The sequence below is a fragment of the Girardinichthys multiradiatus genome, chromosome 17, assembly GCF_021462225.1.
Source record: "Girardinichthys multiradiatus isolate DD_20200921_A chromosome 17, DD_fGirMul_XY1, whole genome shotgun sequence".
NCBI lineage: Eukaryota > Metazoa > Chordata > Actinopteri > Cyprinodontiformes > Goodeidae > Girardinichthys > Girardinichthys multiradiatus.
Window position 1 is genome coordinate 1054378 of NC_061809.1, and position 24374 is coordinate 1078751.

At 41.6% G+C, this 24374-nt stretch overlaps 1 protein-coding gene across 3 annotated transcripts; it reads right to left on the reverse strand.

Annotated features, from left to right (window-relative positions):
- Positions 1-6152: 6152 nt before the first annotated feature.
- LOC124883201 (U2 small nuclear ribonucleoprotein auxiliary factor 35 kDa subunit-related protein 1-like) lies at positions 6153-23850 on the reverse strand. 3 transcript variants are annotated; one of them, XM_047390193.1, is made up of 6 exons: positions 23394-23850; positions 23241-23308; positions 20762-20881; positions 20605-20673; positions 9114-9209; positions 6153-6794 (listed from the first exon to the last, which is right to left on the reverse strand). In XM_047390193.1, exons 2-6 carry the CDS (start codon positions 23280-23282, stop codon positions 6702-6704), a joined length of 420 nt encoding a protein of 139 aa, XP_047246149.1. In that variant the 5' UTR covers positions 23283-23308; positions 23394-23850; the 3' UTR covers positions 6153-6701. The 3 variants fall into 3 exon arrangements, with proteins under 3 accessions (XP_047246149.1, XP_047246147.1, XP_047246146.1); XM_047390191.1 differs by having other exon boundaries at positions 6155-6794; positions 20756-20881; positions 23469-23579; XM_047390190.1 differs by having other exon boundaries at positions 6156-6794; positions 20756-20881; positions 23394-23536.
- Between the last annotated feature and the right edge of the window lie 524 nt (positions 23851-24374).

Genomic DNA, 24374 nt, shown 5'->3' on the forward strand with positions numbered 1-24374 from the left:
CATGAAAATCCTTAGGAAATCTTAGGAGAACTGCCAGGTTGTACTCATTCATCTTGACTATGACTGCAGCAAAATTGGACTGAATCAGTTGAAGCACATTTGATCCACAAAGGTTTTAGTGGGCAATGTGCCAGGTGGAGCTGGGATTTTGGCATAATTTAACCAAATGTGCCAAAACTGTGCAGAATGTGTATTTCATCTCATAAAAGGGAAGCTGGTCAAATTGCTGACCAGTGCTGATTTCCACTGTAGGACTCTTTCTGCATTTGACATAGCTTTTGGTCATGACATTTACCCTGTATATCATCAAAATGTACAATTGTGCACAGCATAAAATTAATATAATGAAAATAAATCAAACTAAAATTGTATTATTTTGTCTCCAACTTTAGGAATTTTATTGAAAGAAAAGATGGGATTCCCTACTTTCCATTGGCACCAAAAAAGACAGGGTTGGGGAAAAGCACGTTTCCTCTAGCATTTTATGTAAAGACTCAGATATGCCTGAATGACCCCTGAGCATCATCTTGTGTGTTTAAAGTGCTGTAAAACTGAAAGTATTTGTAAAAAACAAATTGGACAACTTGTTTCATCAACATTAAAGCCTCCTCCAAGGTATTTACAGAAACAAATTACTATGTCTCCTCAAATTGCCCTGCAAACTTTGTTAGAGTACGTGGCATCAAGAGCATCGTGAACCATCGTGATCGTGGCATCGTGAACCTCTTTGAAATACATGACATTTTTTGTAACTGAAACTGGGTCAATCAATAGTTAAGAATTGAAAAAAAAAAAAAAAAAAAAAATCAACCTTCTTCCATGGTCATCTCAGACCCCATGCTATGAATCAGAAAAAGGCAGACCCAAGATTCAGCCAGACACAGTACTGAAAGTTTAAAAGGTTTATTCAGCCACAGGAAAACATCACACAGGTAACACTCCTCACAGCTTCCAGGAATCACTGAGGCAGAAAGAGGGATTAGTGACTTGTAGTCTTTCCAGATTTTCCAGGGATCCGAAAAGTCACTAACCTGCTTTTGTCTTGAGTGGAACTTGAAACCCAGAGGGGAAACCTCAATGGGCGGCAGGCGGTGATCTCCACAGCACAGGTAAGAAGTGACTCCAGGCTGAATAATCAGAGGGCTAGGCTGGCTCAATAATCCAAGGACAGAAACAGGGTCAATGATCGGAACAAGAGGCGTCAGTCAAGGGGCAGGCAGAGGCATAAACCAGATGCAGGAAACAAGGTCGACAACCAAAATCCAAATAGTCCGACAGGGAGCAGGCAGAGGCATAAATCCAAAAGGCAAGGCAAGGTCAAGAACAATGATCAGACAGGAAGGAATGCTGGATATCTACTCACACAATGGCTTTCAAAAATCTGGCACTGTCTGCTTGTCAGAGTCAGTATATATCAGGGAAGACACAGGTGCTTGGCATTCCACAGATTGCACTACACCGCAGCAGCCACCAGGTGCATCTAATCTGCTGATTGCAGCCAGGGAGACAGGGGAGAGCAGACGTGCCAGAATCATAACACCCCAGGCCTAAATCCTGAAGACAACCTGCAGGCTGAACTGAAGAGAAGAGAGCACATAAGAGCCCTCAAAGAGCCCTCTTTCTGTGTGTTCCAACCCTGTAAAAAGTGATAGACGATAACAAAGACCTGTCATATTTTCAAAAAGGGGTTGTACAAAGTGTAGACTGAAGTGTGCTACTGGTTGTTATGTTATTTTTTTAAATGTGGATTTTTTTCCCCTCTTAGTAAATGCATTAAAGTTTTTTTTCCAACTATTTTTAGTGTCAACAAAGAGAGATTTATTTTAGGGCTTTTGACACACATTTACTAATGGTGCCACAAAATGTTGGAGGTGTAAAATGGATCATTTAAACAGCAGAGCAGCTGCAAGTTTGACTTTAACTAGGTTTTTAATAGCACCTATCTATGCCAGATATGTGAAGACTTATCAAAGTGCCTGAGATTTAATATTTCACCTTCCCCCTGAGTTTGCATGTTTGGTAACTTAGATGATGTCACCATGGAGACAAATTTAGTTCACTTGGTTTTCACTGCCCTATGTATCGCTAAGAAAACTATCCTAATGACTTGGTAAATAAAAATGTTCTTTCTATTAATCAGTATAAAGACTTTTTGTTGGATTAGATAAATTTGGAGACCGCATCTGCCTCCACATCAGATCAATCTCTCTGGTCTTCTTTGATCACGTCCATTACCTGGTGGGGGTGGGGGACCTTTGGCCTCGCCCGGTGGGGCATTGTTGCTGATTTAGGGGTGTCTGAGATTGGGGCATTTGAGGTGTCACTGGGTTGGGGTCGCTCAGGGGTCCTGTGCCGGGAGCTGTGGCCCCCACCAGGGTGGGGCTTTGGTGGCTGCATGCGATTCTTTCTGGGGGCCTGTGCTGGCGAACATAGGTTACTGGCCTGTTGGCTATGCTGCTCCTGGATAGGTCTGGTGTGGGCTTGGGGGCTAGGGGTTCCTGGGGCTGTGTCGCCCCCAGACTGGAGTCCTGGCTGGGCCTGGGGGACTTGGGTCCTGGTGGGTATTTTGCCGGGGTTTTATCCCTGTGTATGGTGCCCAGCCCTGGGCCAGGGGTCTTTGGTGCATTGGTGGGCTTCGGGGCCTCCTAAACTAACAGGGAGGTACCATCTCATTGCAGGTGCTCTCTTCTTTAGAGGGTGCATTTTGCTGGTGGGGCAGAGGGTCTGTGGGAGGGTGTGGGAGGGTGTGGGGCGAAGTAAACCTGAGTGTCTAATGTCTTATGTGCTCTGGGAGTTGTTCAAATGTTGGGGTGGGTATAGGTTTCCTTCTGGGGTGGGGGAGGTTGGTCGGCTTTGGGTGGGGATAGGGCTGTTCCAGTTCGGCTTATGCTTCCTTGTTTTGGTTCTGGTTCCCTACAATTTTCTGCTCCAATTCTGACTGGAGAAGGGGTAGGAGGGGTCTGCATGGTTTGAGTGGGCAGGCGGAAGGCCAGAGTTGTTCTCAGGGTGGAGTGGTCTCGGCTTCCCTTTGGGTTTTGGTTTTGGCTCTGTGGGTTCTCTTCCTTTTGTGGGCTTTCTTGCGGTGCTGCTTCTGGGTGGTGTATTGGTATTGGGCATGTGTTGGATGCTGTGGGTCTTCGCGGGGGTGTGCTTTCGCAGGGTGCTTTATTTTGAAGAGGCTTGCGGGAATGGATTTGCACAGTGTGGTCATTGTGCATGCCTTTTGCTTTGGGTTCTCTTTGCTGCGTTTGTGCTGGAGGGTGATGCTGGGAGGTGGGTGGGGCGCTCGCTATTGCAGTGTGTGGGGTGGTGGGTTGTGTCCTCTTTTTGCATGTATGGTTGACGGTATTTGGTTTGGCTGAGTGGTGATGGTGGAGCTGAGCTAGTTGGTGTTTCTGCTTGCACTGTCGTTGCAGTGGTGGTGATGTTGAGTTGTTGCAGGGCCATGTTGGAGGCTTATAAGGTGAGCTTGCCCCATCTTGGTGTGGGGTTGGGTGGTCCGTTGTGAGTCCGGTGCTCTGTGGTGTCTGCTCTATTGTGGGCAGAGGCTGGGGTGATGTTGTACGGGGCTCTTGCCTTGCCGTTACGGTGCGCTGTGTGGTGGAGGATGAAGGGCGGAATGCATTAGGGGGGCTTGACGTGGGGCTGTATGTCTTCATTGGCTTTTGATAGGTGGAGCTCATCTGTTGAGGTATGCCCCTGTGGGGAGGGGAATCATGACATTTGAGTTCAGGGGCATGTATTTGATATCTGTGTCCTGGTTGGGGATGGCCTTGTGGGGAAATTCATGGTGGGGTTCATGGGGAGTGGAGGGGGGCTCGTGGTGTTGAGATCAGAATTCATTGGGGGTTGGGACTGTTTCGTCCTGGGACGGTTCTGGTTGGCAGGCTCCTTTGGACCAGGTGGACCCTCTTTTTTCATGGCCCCCTCTCCAGATGGGGACAGGGGTCATTGGGGACTGGGGTAGGTGCGGGGGGTCGGGGTCTGGGCCAGAGAACTTCAGGTTCGGCAATGGTCTAGACTGTTGCAGGGGCGGTCTGCCTGTTTCCACCCCAGAATAAATGGGACCACCTCCTGGGTCCGGAGGCTGGTTGCCCCTCTGGGGTATCGGTACCTGGATCTAGGACTATAGAGTATGTATGGGGAGTGTAACTGAGTGTACAACGTCCATTGTTGTGTGTCTTTACGTCGGCTGTGTTGGTGTGAGTGTTTTATTGTATATCCATGAGGGTGGGAATGTGTAATTGTGATTGTGAGTACCTGTCTTTGTGTCAGGTTGGGTCTTGGTCTGCTCCCTCTCCCGGATTAGTTTAGGGCCCACATTTGATGGGGACCACACTCCAAACCGGTGGCTGATGTCTCTGCCCGCTGGTGTATTGGTGGTTCTAAGGTGTCAGTGTCTGGGTGCTTTGGTGTGTGCCGGCTCATTTACACGCTGGCCACTTGACGGGGCCTGGAGTCCTAGGCTCTGTCAGCCCACTGCTAGGAGTGATGTGGCCCGGGGTCTCAGGTCTCTGGGTCCATGGCCTGCTGGCCCGACCTGTGGGCTTGTCGCTGCAGCTCCCTGGGGCTTCTGCACTGTGGCTGCTGGGTGGTTCCCCTGGGGCTCTCCTCTGCTTTTCTTTGGGGGGTTGCAATAGTTCTGGCAGTGGTCCTCCTGGGGTTCCCGTGCTCTGGGGGCCTTTGGATGTCTGTGGCTGAGATCTCGTCTGTGTCTATCTCGGGTCCAGGGGGGCAGGTCTGTGGCTCATCACACTCGCTATTGCATATTTTTATGGAGAAATCTTGGTATATACACAAGCACCCTCACACTTACACCCACAGGTGTTTGGATTCAGGTGTCAACAAATACACAGATGTTCTATATTGAGTTGCCGCTAAATACATCTTGCATTCATTAGTACCGTGCAGTTTTTGGTAACATTGCTATTGTTATATATGCATCCGCAGGTGTAAAAGCAGTCTTCCAGTCTCTCTCTTTCTTGCTTCTTTTTTTTCGATGTAGTTTCCGTCTCTGTGTCCATCCAATTGAAAAAAATCCCAAAGCAGTTTCTGATAAAGTGTTTTATATGCTACATCAAGCGGAGTATCATAGCCTTCTTCTTGGCGCTCAGACAACAATTCTGAGTGCTACTTTGCCGGACAAGACACACACACACAAGAAAAAAATAATAGCAGGTTTCATGGATGGACAAGCCAACACTTGCATCCTGTGAATACACACCGTAAAACAAGCACTTAAAAAAAAACAAGCAGTTAAAGACACACTTCCTGCTGTCAAACACACTGAATGCACACTCCCATAGAAATGGAAAGCTTTACAATATGCGTGGGTAAATAACACATACTCAAAACCCATCGATAACTTTTAATAGGTAGCGGAAACAATGAGATTTAACGGTTTATAATTGTTTATTAGGCCTGGCCTTCTAAAACAGAAGAGAACTCATGAGGGAATGTTATTGGAGGAGTTTCTTTATTTCTGACTGTCAGATTTATCTGATCTTTGCTTTTGATGTTATTTTGAAGTAAACATGATTCACTGCCACTTTATTCACTTTAGGATACAACCTTGGTTTTCTACACATGGAACAAACAGGAAGACAGGAAGTACACAAAAAAGCAAGGATACAACATTTAGAAAATGGGATTGGCAATAAAGTCTCGAAATTCAGATATACAGTACTGTGCAAAGGTTTTAGGCAGGTGTGAAAAAATGCTGTACACAAAGAATCCTTTAAAAAATGGAAGTGTTAATTTATTTTCATCAATCAACAAAATGCGGTGAATGAACAAAAGAGAAATCTAAATCAAATCAATATTTGGTGTGACCACCCTTTGCCTTCAAAACAGCATCAATTCTTCTAGGTAGACTTGCACACAGTTTTTGAAGGAACTCGGCTGGTAGGTTGTTCCAGACATCTTGGAGAACTAACCACAGATCTTCTATGGATGGAGGCTTCCTCACATCCTTCTGTCTCTTCATGTAATCCCCGACACACTCCATGATGTTGAAATCAGGGCTCTGTGGGGCCAGACCATCACTTCCAGTAAGTCTTGTTCTTCTTTACACTGAAGATAGTTTCTTAATGACTTTGGATGTATGTTTGGGTTCACTCACTTAGCATTTTGTTAATTGATAAAAAATAAACAATCATTTATATTTCTGAAAGCATTCTTTGTTTACAGCATTTTTTTACACCTGTCTAAAACATTTGCACAGTACCGTATTTGTTTTCATACTTATCCAGACCTGTAAAATATTAAGATAAAATTCCATACTTTCCAGACTGCACAGTAACCCTGTAACCGGATTTGCAAAGTTGTCTCGCAAAATTAATCCTAGTTACCATCAGAATGTGAGTTCATCTGGTAAAATGGGACTACCCTATCATGAGTTTAGCATAAGAAGGTACATTTTTTAAACCTGACTTCCTGTATCCATTTTGGGGACGTTTTGTTCTTAAGTAAGAAGGGAATTGGTTCTTGAACCACTATTGTGTTGACAGGGTCAATACAGTTTTTAAAATCATTGAGGCGGCCCCCAACACTCATTTGGTTTGCAGTATTTTGAGTACTGCCAATCAAATGATACTAATGATTCTAAGAATTCACAACAGTTTCACAACACTATGCCATTGTTAACTTAATGCTTACTTGGTTAAGTAACTGTTAGGGCTGTTAAAGCAACTATCCACAACTTAGTCTTGGTGTCCTGTGATGCCTGGGAATAGTTGGTCGACGGCCACGCCTTCCATCTCCTCCTCTTCTGCTAAAATCCTCCTCTGGAACTCCTAAAGGAGGAAGTGGGAGGGTTGAAAACTTAAAGGATTTTATTTAAAAGCTCTGTTAGCTCTAAACCTTGCAGCTGAGAGGAATGGCTGAGGTAACAAGCATTGCAAGTAAAAATAGATATATTCAGGACACTTGTATGAAATCCAATGAGTGCAGAATTTAAAGTGCCTTGAAAAGTATTCATACATCTTGAACTTCAACTTTTGTCACGTTACAACCACAAACTTCCGTGTATTTTATGGACATTTTATGTGACACATCTAGTGCATAATTGTAAAATGGATGGACAACCATACTTAAAAAAAAAAAAAACAATTAAGAAAAATCTGAAAAGTGTGTTGTAAATTCATACCCATCCAAGCTGAGTTGGTACTTTGTTGAACCACATTTCATTGTAGTTTGGCTCTAAGTCTTTTGAGGTATGTCTGTTTTATAAAAAGCTCAAACTCATTCATACTGTATGTAGTGTATCTGATAACATCAATTTTCAAGTTTTTTACAAATATTTGCAGTTGGTTTTAAGTGTGCAGATTGATTGGACTTATAGTACATGACTATGCATCGATCTTAACTTTTCAATTTAACTCTGGCTGTCTGTTTAGGGTTACTGAAGCGGGAACTTCCACTTCATTCTCAAGTCTTCTGCAGCCTCCAACAAGTTGGCTTACAGGATTGATCTGTATTTAGCTCCATCTAGCCTCCCATCAACTGTGACCAGTTTTCTTGTCTGAAAAAAGCTGAAAAAAGAAATCAGCCCTGTACTGCCAGCACAATGTTTCTTGGTGCAGATGGTGCATTTGAGGTTATAGGCCGTGCAGGTTTTCCACCACGTACACATTTGAATTTGGGCCTAAAATTGCTGTTGTGGTGTCATATGACCCGACCCCTTCTTTCACAAAGTTGCTATGTTGGCTAATGACTTTCTTTCAACAATCATTTTTTTTCTAGGCCAACTTTGTGGATTGCATAACCAAAAGTTGTCCTGTTGACTTATTTGTCCACTTGAGCTTATTTGATTGATCTGTGTAGGATCGGTTGGAATGTATGTTATTGACTTGGACTCTCTAAGATTTGATTGAACTCACTTTGGAAAGTGCCTTGATATGTGTTGTGAACTGCAGCTATATAAATAAACTGAATTGAAGTGAACTGAAAAGTACTGTCAGATTTACCATGGCTGTTTTGGCTGCTTTCCTTGCCCAGCCTGTCAGTTAAGGTGGATGGCCATGCCTTGAAAGGTCTGCAGGTGTGCCATACTGTTTCTATATCGAATGATACATTTAAGAGCGTTGATGGTGATGTTGGGATATTGTTTTCTAACCTAATACTGCTTTAAACTTTCTCCCTGACCTGACTGCTGTGTTCTGTGGTTTTTATGATGCTATTTGTTCTTTAGTATTCTCCAACAAACCTCTGAGGCCTTCATTAAATTGCTTGATTTACACAAACAGGTTCACTTCTGCAGGCACATTTATGTACAAGATTTCATTCAGGACTATTTAAAAGGGGGTGAATACAAATACACACACTTTTATAATGTATATACATATGAGAGTAATGTTACCATATGTTACAATAATTTGCTTTGGTCTATCACATAAAATCTCAGAACATCACTTTAAAGTTTTTGGTTGTGATGCAAAAAACGTTCTAGGCATGCATAGCAAAATGTACATGCAATTTTCTTTGGTTTTAAAAACTAGGCAATCATTTGAATGATCTTGACTTGAGCACATTTTGCAGTCCTTGCTGTTAGATATTGCCTGCTTCATCTCCTTGTGTGTGCTGCAGGAGCTTTACAACTTTACTCATTTTATAGCTGTTGAAGCTGTCACATAGTGATGTTCCATTTCATATACCTAACAGTAAGCCTGACTAGGACAGGCATGATAAACAACAGGAGATGTTTCAGTTGACATCAACAGTCTGCAGTCACAAGGCAGATTATGTAAAGGAAAGGTACAGGATGAATAGGGGCAAAACGATAGTGTCCTCCTGATCTGTACGCCTGTTCTGCTTATTGCATTTTCTCTCACTATATCCTTGTTTTAGTCATTCATGTCCATTGCAAAACAGTGTATAAAATAGAAATCATAAAAAAGGAAACAGTTTCAATAATCAGTGTGCTTGTTTGTTTTCCAGTACAAACTTTATAGTTTATCATTTGCTTTTTGTTCAGTCAATATGTAATCTTAACTGCACAATAAATAATTCAAGGCCAAATCCCAAACTTTTTGGTTGTTTTATTCTAGTAGTGATTCTGATTAACGAAGCAATCTTTCATGCTGTATATGTATATCTGCATTTGTCCCTCTCACTCTGAATCTGTGGAGTCTTGTCAGTCTGTCTTGCAGAGTCTTCTTCTGGTTGGACGTCACTTCTGCAATGTGAGTCCTCCACTGCTGCTCTTTTTCCTGAAACACCACAATAAAGTTTCACATGGACAAGTTTAAAAAATAGAGTGCATGGTTCAAGATTTTGTAGACAGTATACAATCTCTGAGAAAAAATAGAGAATAATTATTTCTGGTAGATGTTAAATTTTTAGTTTTCAGATCTGAGAAAATTATTTAATTTTACAACTTAACATTTTGGATTTGTAAAACGTGCCTGAAAAAAATATTATGTATAATTATTAACACATCGTCACATGTTCCTATTAAGTGCCGTTTACGCACAAAAATAGGTCTGCCTGGTTAAGCTGACATGGCTGTTAGACACTACATCCACCAGAGTATGGTCCTGCATTAGCTTCCGAATTCAGAAGTAAGTTTCAGACAACAGCAAACTTGGCAACGCTCGAGGAAATAATGATACTGTCAGGATCTGTCTGTGTTAGGCTGTTTGTTTACTTTCTGCTCTGCCAGGTGCTTTTCTGTTCATTTCTAGTTCTTTAGATACCTTCTGGTTAGTTTTGTTGTTTTTCTGTGTTCTGGTGTTAGATACTTCAGTTATATTCTGATAGATCTGGTTCTTGTTTATGTTCTTAAATCTAGTGATTGTTTTCTCGTATTCTGGTCACCTGCCTGCTCTCCTTGCTCATTTGTATTGATTGGTCACTCTCCCTCAGTTCTCTTGCATCCTTGGTCCCCAGCTGTCTCACATTCTCCTGATTAGCTCCTCTCCCAGTTCATTTGTTCACACTCCAATTCCCTCAGTGCTCTCAGCAGCCATAACTTTATGGGATTCTTCTTAAATAAAATTGATTCTATTAAAAAGAAAATCTTTGACATACTCCTGAAGATGATTACTTCATCGTCAGCAAGTGAGACAACATTGGAAATAACTGCAGAACCTGATTTGTGTTTGGACTGTTTTGATCCTGTGGAGCTTCCTGAGTTATCAGAAATATTAGCTTCATCTAAACCTTCAACTTGTATGTTAGACCCAATCCCAACCAAATTATTTAAGGAAGTGTTCCCTCTGATTACCAGCCTCATTTTAGATATGATTAATTTATCTTTAGTAAATGGATCAGAACCACAGGCTTTTAAGTTGGCTGTAATTAAACCTTTACTTAAGAAACCTTCGCTTGATTGAGATGACTTGAAAAATAAAGACCTATATCCAATCTTCCATTCTTATCTAACATTCTTGAGAAAATAGTTGCTAATCAAATGTGTGAACATTTATACAGCAATGACCTGTTTGAAGAGTTTCAGTCAGGTTTCAGAGCTCATCATAGCACTGAAACAGCTCTGCTGAAAGTCACTAATGAATGATGGCCTCTGATAATGGACTTGTGTCTGTTCTGGTTCTGTTAGATCTCAGTGCTGCATTTGATCCAGTCGATCATAATATTCTCTTAGAAAGGCTGGAATATGCTGTAGGGATCAAGGGAACAGCGCTAGGCTGGTTTAAATCTTATCTGTCTGACAGATTCCAGTTTGTTCATGTAAATGATAAATCATCTTTAAACTCCAGGGTTAATTGTGGAGTACCACAGGGCTCAGTACTTGGGCCAATTCTCTTTACTATATATATGCCTCCAATAGGTCAAATTATATAGAATAAATTTTCACTGTTATGCTGATGATACTCAGCTTTACTTATCCATAAATCCTGATGAACCCAACCAGTTAGATAGACTACAAGCATGTCTTGAAGATATAAAAACTTGGGTGACGTTAAATGTTTTGCTTCTAAATTCAGACAAGACAGAAGTTGTCATCTTTGGACCGGAGTCTTTAAAAAAGAAACTGCTTAGTTAATCACTTAACCTGGATGGCATTAAATTGACCTCCGATAATAAAGTAAAAAACCTTGGTGTTATTTTTGACCAGGACATGTCATTTAAATCCCATATTAAACAGGTTTCTAGGATTTCTTTCTTTCATCTCCGGAACATTGCCAAAATTAGAAATATCCTATCCAGGAGTGACGCTGAAAAACTAGTCCATGCATTTGTTACTTCAAGGCTGGACTATTGTAATTCTTTATCAGGATGTCCACAAAATGCAGTTAAAAGCCTTCAGCTGATTCAAAATGCTGCAGCAAGAGTTCTGATGAAAATTAAAAAGAGAGATCATATTTATCCTACTTTAGCTTCCCTTCATTGGCTCCCTGTTAAATCCAGAATAGAATTTAAAATTCTCCTCCTCACATATAGAGCCCTTAAGGATCTAACTCCATCATATATCAGAGATCTGATGGGTCCATATGTTCCTAACAGAGCACTTCGTTCTCAGACTGCAGGTTTACTGGTGGTTCCTAGAGTCTCTAGAAGTAGAATGGGAGGCAGATCCTTTAGTTATCAGACTCCTCTCCTGTGGAACCAGCTCCCAGTTTTAGTACGTGAGGCAGACACCCTGTCTACTTTTAAGGCTAGGCTTAAAACTTTCCTTTTTGATAAAGCTTATAGTTAGAGTGACTTAGATTATCAGGGAGGGAGCCTTCCTCCCTCAATGTTGGTTGGAGTAAGAGGGAGTCAGGTTTAGCCTAAACCGGCTCAGTTATGGTTGAGGTGCAAACACACCCTCCATTTCTGCTACCTGTATGACCCCTTCTCTTTTCCAATGGTTATAATCAGTCTGACAGAGAGAAGTATCCCAATTCTTCTGGTTTTTAGTATAACAATGACCATCAGTGGGACCCTTTGTGGGGTTCCTTGAGACGACATTGTTGTAAATAAGCGCCGCTTAACTAAATAATCTGAACTGAAACTATCTGTGTAGTTATGCTGCTATAGGCTTAGACTGCTGGAGGACATAATGACCACTTTCACCCTCTTCACTACATTCTCACACTACTCTCCAATTCTGCATTATTTGTTGTTATTTCAGTTTTTAACTTTATGTTCTCTCTTTTCTCTTCCTAGAAGCTACACCTGGCCTGACTCTGTGTCTACCTGTGACACCTTTCTGGAGAGGGGAATCGTCCGAGCTTCTGCTGGCAACAACTTAATGCTCACCCTCTACAGATGATCCTCATGGCCCTTTCTTTCAGTGTTTAACCCTTTCTCTCTCCTAGACATGGCGATTGACTGAACTTCTACTGTAACTAACTCTATGTGCTCTCTTTCAGACTCTAACCTTGAAAACTGGCTCAGAGTTTATCTGTTCTTTCTTTCTAGATGAAACGACTAAAGGAGCTACATCCATTAACATTTACTTTTCCTTCCCATAGAAAGTACTCCTGGATCAGTGCTTCTTTGTTCTCTTAGTGTCTCTGCTCTGTTCTCTCAAACCCCCAGTCGGTCGTGGCAGATGGCCGCTCACACTGAGCCTGGTTCTGGTTCTGCTGGAGGTTTCTTCCTGTTAAAAGGGAGTTTTTCCTCTCCACTGTCGCTACATGCATGCTCAGTATGAGGGATTGCTGCAAAGTCAACACCAGTGACTGTCCACTGTCTCTACATGCTCATCCAGGAGGAGTGAATGCTGCAAGTCACTGACTGGATGCAATCTGCTGGGTTTCCTTAGATAGAAAAACTTTTTATCCAATTTGAATAAAAAGCTAACTCCGACTGCACTGTTCAATTGTTAGGATTAATTGGAATGTATGAACCTGACTGTTGTGAAGAACCTTGAGACGACATGTGTTGTGAATTGGCGCTATATAAATAAAACTGAATTGAATTGAATTATTTAAACTCTCTGTGTTTCATTGTTTGCAATTGGTTCCTCCTGATATCTACCTGGTTTGTTTATCACCCTGATCGCTACCTGGACATTACGCTGTTTGCTACCTGGTCTGTTTGTCATCCGGATACCTTCCTGGAAATTATCCTGCTTGCTACCTGGTTCCATGTCCTCTGCTCATATACCTTTCCTGGCTGTTTTCCTGAACCTGGTCAATATGTAAATTTGTGACTCACTAAATTCTCATCATCTCCTACGCTTTGCATTTGGGTCCTACCTCCAACTCAAAACATGACAGATAATGTACATTCCCAGAAAGAGACGTTTAAGGGGGCATCAACAAAGGTGGTTTAGGTGGCCCTTAAATACATTGTGGCATGTAGATCTGTCATGATCCTCATCTACTTCTTTTTTCTTTTCATCGATCACATGTGAGCTACTCCGTGCCACACGGCCGTCAGGCTATCCAGTGCTACTGCTACTAATTTGTTGTGATTGGGTACAAATTTGCTTCAAAAATATGTACATAAAATGGACAGAATACTCTGTCAATATGGGTTTGCTAGTTTGACCATGACCATAAGAGGTCAAGGTGAACCACACTCAACTTTGTAGCCATCAACAAGCTTCTTGCATAGTTCGGCTGGATGTGCGACCACTTCTCTGCATATTCCAGAAATGTTCATGGTTGAGGTTGGGGCTTTGTGAGTGTCATTCAAGTTTCTACATGCTTTGCGGCCATTTTCCTGTTAAACCAACCAATTGCTCCCTTGTATGGAACCACCTAGCTGTTCATTTGTAGTGGAAGAATTTAAAGTAGTCCTCCGTATTTGTTATGTAAGCCATTTTGTGTTATGCACCAGTTGGACTCAAACTGGCTCTTTCTAACATACTACTTACAGTTGTCACCAAATAGCTCAGTCTGTCTTATTTAATCACAAAATGTCTCTCCCTGAAGGGGTTTGGTACCGTGGGCAGCTTAAAATTTACTTGAGCTTTACCTTTTACATTTTAGATGTTTAGAACTTTCTTGGTTAGCATCTTCTCAATCAATGGTGAAGTAAATATTGGTTTTCCAATAGTTCCCAGGTAGCTGTAGCTATCTAAATCAAACTCTTCACCATAATGTCCTTTTAAAGCGGATGTCATATTTCAAGACTTCAGCTTAGGATTAAAAAAAGGTTCACACAGCCACCAAACCTAATCTTTTATAGTAGATCTTTAATAATTCTTCAGCTTTTAAAAGCTGCAAATCCCCTCGGTACCACAATATATCAGCAAACTACATTCTCCTGGAGCTGTACCCTAGTTCTGAAGTTTATATGTAGTGAAAAGTGCTGGGCCTGCTGGAGGTTTACCCCGACCTCAAATTGGTCTCTCTTGGATCAAGTTTCTTTCTGTGTGTGTGTGTGTGTGTGTGTGTGTGTGTGTGTGTGTATGTGTGTGTGTGTCTGTGTGTTTCAAGAAAAATTGTGTGTGCCTAAAAGAGAGAGAGAATTGGAAATATTTTTTCCTTGTGTATAGAAGACTTTACATGGGATGCATGCATATAAAACGGCCAGGCATAGTTGCTCCAAATGATCTTCGTCTGCCATCGATTAACATTTCTGACATTTGTGTGTATGTGCGCGAGTGTTTCGGCAGCTGTATAGTGTGGAGGAAGTCGATGTGAGCAAGGGAGACATTTAGCTCAATGTCAGTCAATTTAAAGAGAAAGACTAGCTGAAACATATGTGGAAGAGGTGAAATCAGTTAAACTTGTACCTCCTCCACATTGTATTGAACACAAGTACTTGAGTCCTATATTTGGGAGGAGCTGCCAGTACAACTTATTCTCTTTGTGTCGAATAATGATAATTTGTCTAATCCATTTATGTATATGACAATGACATTGATTTAGCCACACCTAAACAAACTGGTTGAATTAGTTTCTGCCTCAGATCTAACCAGATGACAGCTGATCATGTGGCCTGTTATAATGGCTGTGGACTGCATGTGTGAAAATAAGTCATAGTATTATCTGGTAACACACCAAACCTTTTGCTGTGGTCCAACTGAGGCATTTATAGACAATCAGTGAAACTTTTGCAGTTAACTGGATTTGCTTCATTTGGAAAAAACTGTTGATAGACTATAGGCAAAAATAATCTGTCATATATTAATAAACAATTTCCAAAGTAACCAAAAAATTATTTTATTATTATTTTATTACAGCATGCAATCAAGGGCGTCTGATATGTAAAAACATTGTTTTACCAGAATGTCAAAGGTGTCCCTGAGAAACACTTCTTCTGGCCCACAGTACCAAAACCAGGCCCTTTACAGTAAGGTTGAGGTTTTGACTTTAACATTACAGAAGCTTATCATTAGCCTGTTCTCCTGCATGGGTTGGGCAGGGGTTTGGGACCAGTGGGTTTCATCTCTTCTTTTTGCGGATGACTTGGTCCTGATGGCCCCCACTAGCCAAGCTGGGGCGGTTCGCAGCCGAGTGTGAAGCGGCTGGGATGACGATCAGCTCCTCCAAGTCCGAGGCCATGGTTCTCAACCGGAAAAGGGTGGCTTGTCCTCTTCAGGTTGGAGGGGAGTTCCTGCCTCAAGTGGAGGAGTTCAAGTATCTCGGGGTCTTGTTCACAAGTGAGGGAAGAATGGAGTGGGAGATCCACAGATGGATTGGTGCGGCTGCCGCAGTAATGGGGGTACTGTGCCAGTCCGTTGTGGTGAAGATAGAGCTGAGCCGAAAAGCGAAGCTCTCAATTTACTGGTCGGTCTACGTTCCTACCTTCACCTATGGCCATGAACTTTGGGTCATGACCGAAAGAACAAGATCCCGGATACAAGCGGCTGAAATGAGCTTCCTCCATGGGGTGGCCGGGCACTCCCTTAGAGATAGGGTGAGAAGCTCGGCCATCCGGGAGGGGCTCGGAGTAGAGCCGCTGCTCCTCCACATCGAGAGGAGCCAGTTGAGGTGGCTTGGGACACCTCGGGAGGTGTTCCAGGCACGTCCCACCAGGAGGAGGCCCAGGGGACGGCCCAGGACACGCTGGAGGGACTATGTCTCTCGGCTGGCCTGGGAACGCCTTGGGCTCCCCCCGGAGGAGCTGGGGGAGGTGGATGTCTGGGGAGAGGGACGTCTGGGTGTCTCTGCTGAGTCTGCTGCCCCCGCGACCCGGTCCCGGATAAGCGGAAAACGACGAGTACGAGTACTGTGTATTCAGTTTGCACGTGTATGCATAAAACTGAAATATATCATGTATTGTGGACCGCAGGGAGAGAGAGGTCACAGTTGGGTTCAGGCTGGAAGAAGGTCAGGATTTTCGCCAGCAGCTGTAAGCAGTAAATGCCGGCTGTATGGGCAGTAAAGCAATAAATGCCGGCTGTTGGGCATGGTATAGATAATTAAGTACTCCCATGGGGGTTGGCTAATTTACAGCGGCAACACAGACTTTGTAAATAATTCTTGGAGGGAAGGTTTCAGCGGTCAGCTTTGAAGTTCTTTGAGGGTATAAAAACTTTTAAAACTGATGGTCAGACAGACCACTCTGTAAATACAGCCTAGCTTTGCTGATCTGAGTCTCTCCCTAAGGCCTTAGGTAATCTTTCTTCTTTTGTATTCAATTATGCATTGGAAATCATTGGACTTATATATCAAATCAAACTTGTGTTAATCTTAATTTCCTACTCTTCATCTGTTCTTTCTCACGACATCTGGACTGGGTGAGGTTGAGGCTGTGTTATTAGTGGTGAAATTATTTTACCTCAACACTCCTCATTTCTGTTTGTTCCTTGCTGGTTTATTCATCTCATCTGCTCTGCTGTCCACAACTGTTTTTGCAAAGCCAAGCCAGATTGATGTCCACCCCTTTTTGTCTCTGTTCCATGCTTTCATCCACCTCCTGCCTGTAAGTTTTTGTTTATTTATTAAACTTTTTTATTTTCACCAATGTGCCCTTGTCTGTCTGCATTTTGGTACACTCCAAGAGCCGTTCATGACATCGACTTGTAAACTTAAAAGTATGCTTCTGGTATTTGTCTGGCTTTTTTAGAGGTCTGGATTAGGGATTATGAGGTTTTGCCAAATCCCTGAACTTCCAATAGTTACAGCTATCCAGTCTGCATTAATTTAATTTTGATCAGCTTTTTGAATGCATGTGATTTGTCCAGAAAAAGTATACATGACTAAAGGTTTAGATAAAGGTTTAATGGAATGTACACTCCATACTAAGGTGAGAGTGACTGTCTTTGGATCCTCGCAAACACACTGACAGTAACAGCTGGCTACAGTGCCTTGCGAAAGTATTCGGCCCCCTTGAACTTTTCAACCTCTTGCCACATTTCAGGCTTCAAACATAAAGATATAAAATTCTGATTTTTTGTGAACAACAAGTGGGACACAATCGTGACGTGGAATGAAATTTATTGGATGTGTCCAACTTTTTTAACAAATAAAAAACTGAACAGTGGGGCGTGCAATATTATTCAGCCCCTTTACTTTCAGTGCAGCAAACTCACTCCAGACGTTCAGTGAGGATCTCTGAATGAGCAGAGAGCATCATGAAGACCAAGGAACACACCAGGCAGGTCCGAGATACTGTTGTGGAGAAGTTTAAAGCCGGATTTGGATACAAAAAGATTTCCCAAGCTTTAAACATCCCAAGGAGCACCGTGCAAGCAATCATATTGAAATGGAAGGAGTATCAGACCACTGCAAATCTACCAAGACCCGGCCGTCCTTCTAAACTTTCATCTTGAACAAGGAGAAGACTGATCAGAGATGCAGCCAAGAGGCCCATGATCACTCTGGATGAACTGCAGAGATCTACAGCTGAGGTGGGAGAGTCTGTCCATAGGACAACAATCAGTCGTACACTGCACAAATCTGGCCTTTATGGAAGAGTGGCAAGAAGAAAGCCATTTCTCAAAGATATCCATAAAAAGTCTCGTTTAAAGTTTGCCACAAGCCATCTGGGAGACACACCAAACATGTGGAAGAAGGTGCTCTGGTCAGATGAAACCAAAATCAAACTGTTTGGTCACAATGCAAAACGATATGTTTGGTGTAAAAGCAACACAGCTCATCACCCTGAACACACCATCCCCACTGTCAAACATGGTGGTGGCAGCATCATGGTTTGGGCCTGCTTTTCATCAGCAGGGACAGAGAAGATGGTCAAAATTGATGAGAAGATGGATGGGGCCAAATACAGGACCATTCTGGAAGAAAACCTGTTGGAGTCTGCAAGAGACCTGAGACTGGGACGGAGATTTATCTTCCAACAAGACAATGATCCAAAACATAAAACCAAATCTACAATGGAATGGTTCACAAATAAACGTATCCATGTGTTGGAATGGCCTAGTCAAAGTCCAGACCTGAATCCAATCGAGAATCCTGTGGAAAGAGCTGAAGACTGCTGTTCACGAACGCTCTCCATCCAACCTCACCGAGCTCCAGCTGTTTTTCAAGGAGGAATGGGAAGAATTTCAGTCTCTCGATGTGAAAACTGATAGAAACAAACCCCAAGAGACTTGCAGCTGTAATTGCAGCAAAGGGTGGCGCTACAAAGTATTAACGCAAGGGGGACGAATAATATTGCACGCCCCACTTTTCAGTTTTTCATTTGTTAAAAACGTTTGACACATCCAATAAATTTCATTCCACTTCACGATTGTGTCCCACTTGTTGTTGATTCTTCACAAACATTTTTTATTTTATATCTTTATGTTTGAAGCCTGAAATGTGGCAAGAGGGTGAGCAGTTCAAGGGGGCCGAGTACCTTCACAAGGCACTGTACATCCCTTGCCAATCTAACACACACCTGTCAGAAATTAGGCCTACACAGCTGTTTTTTGTATGTTTAAATTCCACATCCGTGAGAGTGAGCATCTGTTTTCCAACTGTGTACGTTGTTTTGTATATTATTCCACACACCAGTCTTTCTCTTTTCCAAAGTACAGAATGTATTCCTGCCGCTGCTGTGTGTGCCTGCTTGTGTTTGTATGTGCAGGTGTAACTGAATGATAAGACCTGACTGTGGCCCAGAGTTGTGTTTCCATGGGAGAGAATCTGATTTAGCCTGCAGCTATAAAGTGAATCTAGACTGGAGTTAACACTCTTTGATGCGAGTTCACTTCACTGCAGAGTTGCTTAGCCTGCTTTTTTATGCAAACTGATTAGACAGCCAGGTAGGCATGTTCTGGTCTTACATTCTCAAAAATGTATAATAATGTATGACGTAAAAAAGACTGCCAACCAGCATGTAGTTTACCAACTGTTGTTTTAAAACAGTGTTATGTTTAATCCCGTTTTCTGCAACTCAGCAGTTTAAATTGAAAGCTTTTGAAGTCCTTTTGCGGACCTTTGTCATTAAAATTGAAGTTTTTCATAAATTACAAATATTATGAGGGGCTGCACAGTGGCACAGAAGGTCCTGGGTTTGATTCCCGGCCAGGGGTCTTTCTGCATGGAGTTTGCATGTTCTCCCCGTGCATGCGTGGGTTCTCACCGGGGACTCTGGCTTCCTCCCACAGTCCAAAGACATGCCTGTTAGGTTCATTGGTCTCTTTAAATTGCCCTTAGGTGTATGAATAAGTGTGTGCATGGTTGTACGTGTGTTGCCCTCTTGCCCATAGACTGCTGGAGAAAGGCACCAGCTTCCCTGCGACCCACTATGGAATAAGCGGTAGAAAATGACTAACTGACTGACAAATATTATGAGTAAATTCTTCAGTTTCTGAAATTTGAGCAGTGGCAACGTTTTATTTGGGCATTATAGCTCATTGCCCAGAGCACCACTCCATCAGTGGGAGCCGCGTCACTAAAAAAAATAAGCTTTCTCCTACTTACTTGCATGTCCAGTCAATTTGAAAGTGAGTGGCGCCTATGTTTTGACAGTGTAAATAGCTAAGAGTCATCTAAAGGACCAATATCACTACTTTTTATGAGACTGGGACTCCTTTTTTTTTTATCATGCCCAGCCTAAAATGTAAAGAATGAAGACTGGTGAGGCAGTACCTGGAATTATCTTCACTAACCCTAGAAGTAGTAAAACGCTTAAAAACGTAGGTGTGAAAAGGTTTGAAGTAAATGATGAGGGTCACCTGATCTGGGTTAATAAAGACATCAGATCTGTGATTTCTGAGTCACTGCAAAGATTAACCATGATGATTTAGGAAGCAACCAGCTTTTTAAAAGACAGTTTGAGATTTAATCTGTTTTTAGGTCAGAAAGGAGCACACACAAATAATTAAGAGGTCTGTCCAAACATTGGGAAAAGATAGTTTTTTTGAAAATTTTGTTGTTACTGATAATATATTGAGACTTTTTTTTTTTTTTCAAAACTGAAATTTAACACTCAATACCTTCTTTACAAAAGGTTTTTTATCTGGAAGCTTTTGATGAAAGCACACTAAACTATTTAGGGCAACAATCCAAACTCCTGAATCTTTTATCACCTTAAGAGCTTGGCCTTCTTCTAACCGTGCCGCCAGCCAGAATGATCTGTCATTACACCCATCAGCTTCAGTTCCTACTGCTTGGCTGCTGTGTGCAACCTGTGTGTGAGTCTTGGCAGGCATGTGGTCTCATCATGCCGGCGAGGACAAGGTTGAGGTTGAGCTCATGTCATCTAATAATTAAAACCTTAATTCTGTGCCAACATTTGGAAATAAATATGCTGTTTGCTTTTACAGTTGTACAGACTTGTTTCATTTGGGGTGTGTGTGTATGTAATAACCTTCTTGCTTTCTTCTATTCCTCTAAGTCGTTCCTTTTCCTGGTGCTCCCATTCCAAATGTCGACAGGCCTTATGCACACAAACATGCACACTCAGAAATTTGCATTTAGTGACATTTGATGTCCTGATTGGTGGCTGTCATATCTCTTACCCACACCTCCTTTTTGTCCTTCCAGTCATCCTCCAAAGCTACCTTGTCCTCTGTGTAGCCTTCGGTTGAGCTTCCTGATGTTTCCAGAAATGCATAGTCCTCCTCTTTACACAAACCCCGCATGGACTAGAACCAGACAACTTGTATCACTATCACTGGGAGATCTTATCTCCAAAAGTAATTTAAATTATGGTAATGCTCAAAGACAGAAATAGTGGTCGGTAAATATAAAGCAAAATCTCTTTTCCAGCTAAGTTTTGTATTCTGTATCTGCTTGCTGAATTAGATAAGCATTTCTTTTAACTGTTGCTTTACACAACCAGCAGATAAGATAGCTTTTTCATTGAGTGTGTTCTTTAATTTCCAGTACTGATATTGCAGAAGATAAAGCTTTATTACATGATATGACCAGTCAATCAATTATTCCTTCAACACTGAATTATATTTGGCCAGATGTTGTAGTTAGCGTAAAGCTAAGGCAGTAAGACGCTGTTCTATCAACCCATTGTTTTCAGCATATCCTAGATCAGGTTGCAGAGCTAAAAAGTCAATGAAGGATATTGCTCTCAAAAGGGGCAGTCTTCAGCTCATTTTAGTTGATCCCAACGCGTTCCCAGGGCAGAATAGATATGCAGTCCCCCCAGCAAGTTCTGTTTTTGCCCCAGGCTCTCCTCCCAGTGGGATGAGCCAGGAGAATGTTCCAAGGAAGCTCCCAGTAGGCATCCTTATCAGATGCCCAAAACACCTCAAGGGACTCTTTTTCATGCAAGGCAGTAGTGGCTCTACTTCCTACTCTCTCCTGGATCCAACTGGACAATTTTGCAACATTGTTGTCACGGTCCACACTAGCACAAGTTTAACATCAATGTGGGCTCAGAGTATACCAGTTGTACTCCAGCCAAGGGATGAAACATAGACTTAACTGTACACAAAGAATGCACCGTATTAACCTACCTCTAGTACAGGCCAGGAAGGAGGAGTCAAAGCTGGAATCCTCCTGATGGAGCCACAGCTCTATCTCTTTTACCCGCGACAGCTCAGCTGATTGCATTGAGAAACAGCTCATCACCAACTGAATGTCTTTTAAGGTCGCTGGCAAGTAACACTTTACTTCAAAGAATCCTGGTTTAAGACAAGCTGTCTTAAACCTTTGTTTCTGAGCTTCTGCAGAAAAGGATTCTGGGGAAAGAGTTCCCCCAGAATAGACAGTGACCCCAAGTCGTTGTGAATTTATTCCATATGTGTGCAGAGTTTGCTGTTTTGAGAACGCCAGTGTTTGAATCACTTGTTCATCTATTGTTTTAATAGCACCGCCATATTGGGCTGGTATTGACAGGACAATACTTGACACGACCAAAAGTTGTTTGAATAAATATAAAATAATCAAATTTAAATATGTAATTGCACAACACCACCTAAATATATTTGGAACTTCTAACAAACTTTCTTTAGTTAATTCTGCATAAGTTGTCATTCAGGATGGAGAAGGAGGCCTCTGACAGCAGCTGAGAGGGACTGCTGTGAAAAGACAAGACCTCAGGTCAGTGCTTTGGAATGGGGGACCCACGGCAGCACCTGTTGCTTGTTGAGAATAGTAAGAATGATACATGGTTACAAGTGGGAAAAACACCAAATAAGTTAGATGTGTTGCTAACTGAAATTTTAAAAAGAGTCACGAAAGAGGTCTGGAAAACTCTCAAAATATAGAGACAAAGTTGTAAGTTGGGAACATTTGTTTGCACCTCCATTCTACATACAGATGTTTTGGTGACTAAAGCAAAGATTTCTTTTAAATAATTTTTGTTTTTAAATGTGCAACTGTTCCTTGTGACTGACTTTTATATCAATTAAATTTGAAGTGTAATCTGAAGAAGTTCTTGACTGAGAATTAATTATTTACTGTGTCAAGGAAAACATGAACTCCAATTATTTAGGGTAAATCTGTAGCCTAGCACTGCAATAGCCATGCTCAGAATGTTTTCTGAGTTTTGATGGAGTTAATGTCAACCTTATCTCTATGTGCTGGTGGAGAATAGACATTTTAACTGTTGACTGGAATCCCACAGACATCGTAGATGCAGTGTTTCTGTCAAAATCACTTTTTAATTTACTCACATTTTTTACTTTTCATGCTACTTTAGAAAAATCACTTCAATGTGTAAAGGGTAAAGAAAAGGGGAAAAGGATTTACCTTCAAAGTACATGCAGTGCAGTAGCTGTTAAAATCATATTATTGTTATGCTTTCATATTAGACCAGGCTAAAGGAAACCACATGTGGTACAGAAGCAATCCAGCTGGATTAGTCAAAGTCAGAGCAATTTCACATAATATTGTGCATCTTTCAAAGTAAAACATCAGCATGAACAATGCCAAATGGCAAAAACATTGCTGCGCAATCATTACAGGACTGAAAAAAAAAACAAGAATTCATATGAATTAAAGTATCTGTTAAAACACAGATTATGTTGTTTTGTTTTCACACACCTTTGACATGGGGATACTTTGGAATCGCTTCACGTGGCTCATCTTTGCAGAAGATAGATCTGTAGCCCCTGTTATGCAGACAATTAAGTCTAATTTAAGTTGTAACATTAATTCTTGCAAAACCTGAACCCAAGCAAAAGATAATATACTCACCAATATGTCCACATAAAATGTATCTTCTGCTCTATTTGCAGTGTATCAATCAACAAAATATCTCTAAAGGCTTACCCAATGATCAGTTAGTTGATCAGTTGTTGTGTTTGTATCAGGATGTCCGTCCCTTCAGCCTTATAGAGGTTTCTGACCACTGATGGCGCACAGCTTCATTCCAGTCATTTCCACAGTACAGTGACAGAAGTGCCACTTGTCCACTAATAAAAACTCAAGAGACTAAAAGAGAATATGTGATCATTATGCCGGCATGTAATAAGCTAGGTTTGCCTGAAGGCCAAATATGGAGGTACTTTGTTTTGCAGGCCTTTATTAAACAAAAATCTAAGATTTTGTTTGGCTCGTCCTTGTTATTTTTTCTTAATATAACTGAGCTATATATAGTGTTTTTAGTAATCCTTTTTCAGATATTAAAAAATATATATAAAAAATACATCTTTGCAGTGTTAATTAGGGCAAAATATAAAGCTCTAATGATCAGAGTCATACATCTTTGCAAATGAAATCACATGTTTCTGCTGCAGCAACATTCATCACATCTTCTTAACATAGTTAATAGGATTTTCAGCAGGTTGCTAATAGGAAGTGATGATGTGATGGTAGTTAATAACGCTGAACTCATGGATCAGCAGCTTCAACAAATAAAAGCTTGTGGGTATGAATTAACCCATAGCCACAAAATTCTGTTCTGAAATAAATGATATGAAGATTCTAAACAAGCAGTGCTATAGTTCCGTTATTATGGGATAAACCAGCATTTGCTATCTACAAGAAGATTCAATATAGTTTGATTTTCTTTCAAGCAGTTTGGATTGCCTTGTGTATGTACAATTCTAAATAGACTTCCCTTGCTATTCTGTCAGTCAAATGGACAGAACAAGTGTTTTAGAAGGCAGTGTAATTACTACAAACTTGTATCTATCTGTACAACTAACAAAGGACTGCATGAGAAGAAAATTAGGT